This window comes from Sciurus vulgaris, assembly GCF_902686455.1.
Source record: "Sciurus vulgaris genome assembly, chromosome: 3".
NCBI lineage: Eukaryota > Metazoa > Chordata > Mammalia > Rodentia > Sciuridae > Sciurus > Sciurus vulgaris.
Window position 1 is genome coordinate 21,313,641 of NC_136463.1, and position 2,601 is coordinate 21,316,241.

At 41.2% G+C, this 2,601-nt stretch overlaps 1 protein-coding gene across 3 annotated transcripts in view; it reads left to right on the forward strand.

Annotated features, from left to right (window-relative positions):
• The window catches only part of ACLY (ATP citrate lyase), a 40,974-nt gene extending 38,876 nt beyond the window's left edge, over positions 1-2,098 (forward strand). For all 3 annotated transcript variants that reach the window (XM_079132776.1, XM_079132778.1, XM_079132777.1), the window contains 3 exons: positions 214-296; positions 565-641; positions 1,128-2,098. In XM_079132776.1, the coding sequence (XP_078988902.1) occupies positions 214-296; positions 565-641; positions 1,128-1,222 (255 nt within the window). In that variant the 3' untranslated portion in view covers positions 1,223-2,098. The remainder of the gene's footprint in view (positions 1-213; positions 297-564; positions 642-1,127) is intronic.
• Positions 2,099-2,601: the final 503 nt, after the last annotated feature.

The following is a 2,601-nucleotide window of genomic DNA, read 5'->3' on the forward strand; positions in this document are numbered from 1 at the left end:
CTGTCGCATAACTAAATAGAACTGATGAAAGTGTTCACTAGACATGGAGTCCTTGGCTACACACTGGGAATTGAACTGACACATTCTCTACCAAATGGGAAGTTTTTAAATGATGTTAAAACTCCTATTAATAGTAGTAGTAACAGTGGCAGAATTACAAAGGAAAAAAACGAGAAACGATGTTAAATGCTTTGAATTTTTTTCCCTTTCCAGAAACCAAATCTTATCCTGAATGTAGACGGTTTCATCGGAGTTGCATTTGTAGACATGCTTAGGAACTGCGGGTCTTTTACTCGGTGAGCACTGCAGCCATTTTCTTCTTCAGCATTGATTTTTGTCCTTTCCTGCCAACTATGAGTAATGCATGCCCATGATGGAGAATTTAGAAAGTATGAAGAGTTATAAGAAGAAAAAAATGTCGCCTCTAACCCTACCCCCCAGAGCACTTCTTTTTCACTTTGAAACCAAAGAGTTTCTTATCCCCAGGCAGAAATCGTTACTGAGGCTCGGAGGAGGGCAGTCATGTAAGCTATTTTAAAACTACAAGTTGATTGTGTGTTGCAGGGAGGAAGCTGATGAATATATTGACATTGGAGCCCTCAATGGCATCTTTGTGCTGGGAAGAAGTATGGGCTTCATTGGTGAGTTCACTGTTTTAAGCATTTTTTTTTTTTTTTCTTTCTTTTGAGCCCCCATAGTTAAGCTATATCACTTACCTGTGTAGTAAGTTTCTATAACTGAGATGCCAGGACTTTTTTTTTTTTTTTGGGTGCTGGGGATCGAACCCAGGGCCTTGTGCTTACAAGGCAAGCACTCTACCAACTGAGCTATCTCCCCAGCCCCATAACTTCTAAATCGTCATTCTTGATCCTTTCTGTAACCTTCCCTTATCCTTACCCGTGTTCCTTTATTCTTGGGAAGGACTCTGATTGCTAGCCCAGGAAAATGGTATTAAATAACAGTTCCCTTTTTGCCAAGTGGCTGATTTACCTATGGGATCTGCATTTACTTGCCCATTTCTTTATGCCTGCCTTTTTTTATGTCAGGAAGATTTTTTCCCTCCCTCATCCTCTGCCCCTCACCTGGCTAACAGAACTCCATGAAAAGGTGCACTTGCTTCATTTCAGGGCACTATCTGGATCAGAAGAGACTGAAGCAGGGGCTGTATCGCCACCCGTGGGATGATATTTCATACGTTCTTCCAGAACACATGAGCATGTAACTGAGCCAGGAGTCCTATCGCTGCTGTAAAGTGAAGACGAGAACTCCTTGGGAAATAGCGTGCAGACAGCTGGCAGTGGAGCCTGCTAGAGGATGGGTCTGGATTGTAAGCGGCCACTGGTATGCAGGCACCAAAGACCAACAGCCACAGGCTAACACCTTTTCAGTCCACACAAAGAAGCTTAATATTTTTTTTATAAGCATAGACATAAAAACCAAGCCAATACTTGTGACATTTTGCTCTGCTACCTGCTGTATTTATTATATGGAAGCATCTTAGTGCTGTCAGAATAGGATTCTTCCTCCTTGTAGGATGTTATGATGTCACTTTCTTTTTTCTATCAGTTAAACATTTCCCCCCGCTTGGAGGAAGGGAATGAAACTTACAAGACTCCAAGATATTATACATTTAAAGTATCCCCTGATGTCTTGTTTTTCTACTTCCCTTTCCTCCTCCTCATAACATGAAGAACATTGTATTAATTCGATTTTTTTAAGAATCTTTTTCTATGGGTTAAGGATTTATTTAGCACCCCACTGAAATGTTCTGTATTGCAGATCAAAGTCTGCTAACGTCATGGGGGTGGGACCATTGCATCCTTAGCAGTTGCCACAAATATGTGGAGTAGTAATTTAAAATGTAAAGTTGTAACCTATATATGTTTAAAATGGAAACGCAAAGCAAAAAGCTGTGAAATGTCTTGTGTCTTATGTTCTCTGTATTTATGCAGCTGACTTGTCTGTCTGTTACCGAAGTGTGGGTCCAAGGACTCATCCCATACTTTGCATCTATAATCCAGAGATTCTGGTAGCTGCCATCTGTCTCTTCTCTTTATTATTATAGTTTGATTTAAATAAAGTATATAGTAACGATGAAGACATGCTTCTGTCTCATTCATATTCTTTCATCTATATTCCTTTGAATTGTACTAATTCAGTACTATGTAGTTTTAAAATTTTTCATTCACTTTTTCGGGGGGTTGGGGGTGACCAGGGATTGAACCCAGGGGCCCTCAACCACTGAGCCACATCCCTAGCCTCCCTAGCCCATTTTTATATTTTATTTTGAGACAGGGTCTCCCTGAGTTGCTGAGACTGGCTTTGAACTTGAGATCCTTCTGTCTCAGCCTCCTAGGAGAGTCACTTGATGAGAGGCGTGTGCCACCACCCCAGGTTTAGTCCACCTCTTGAAAAGAAAAATAGAATGAAAACACTAGCTTTGCTGGGCACAGGTGGTGTTTGAGGACAGCCCAGGCAACTCAGACCCTGTCTCTCAGCTTATTTCCCTTTTTGTTCTGCTACAATCAATTCACACAGACACCAGTGACATTTTTAAAAACATTGAGTGGAACCACTCCTTTCCTCCAAAACCAAAGTGGC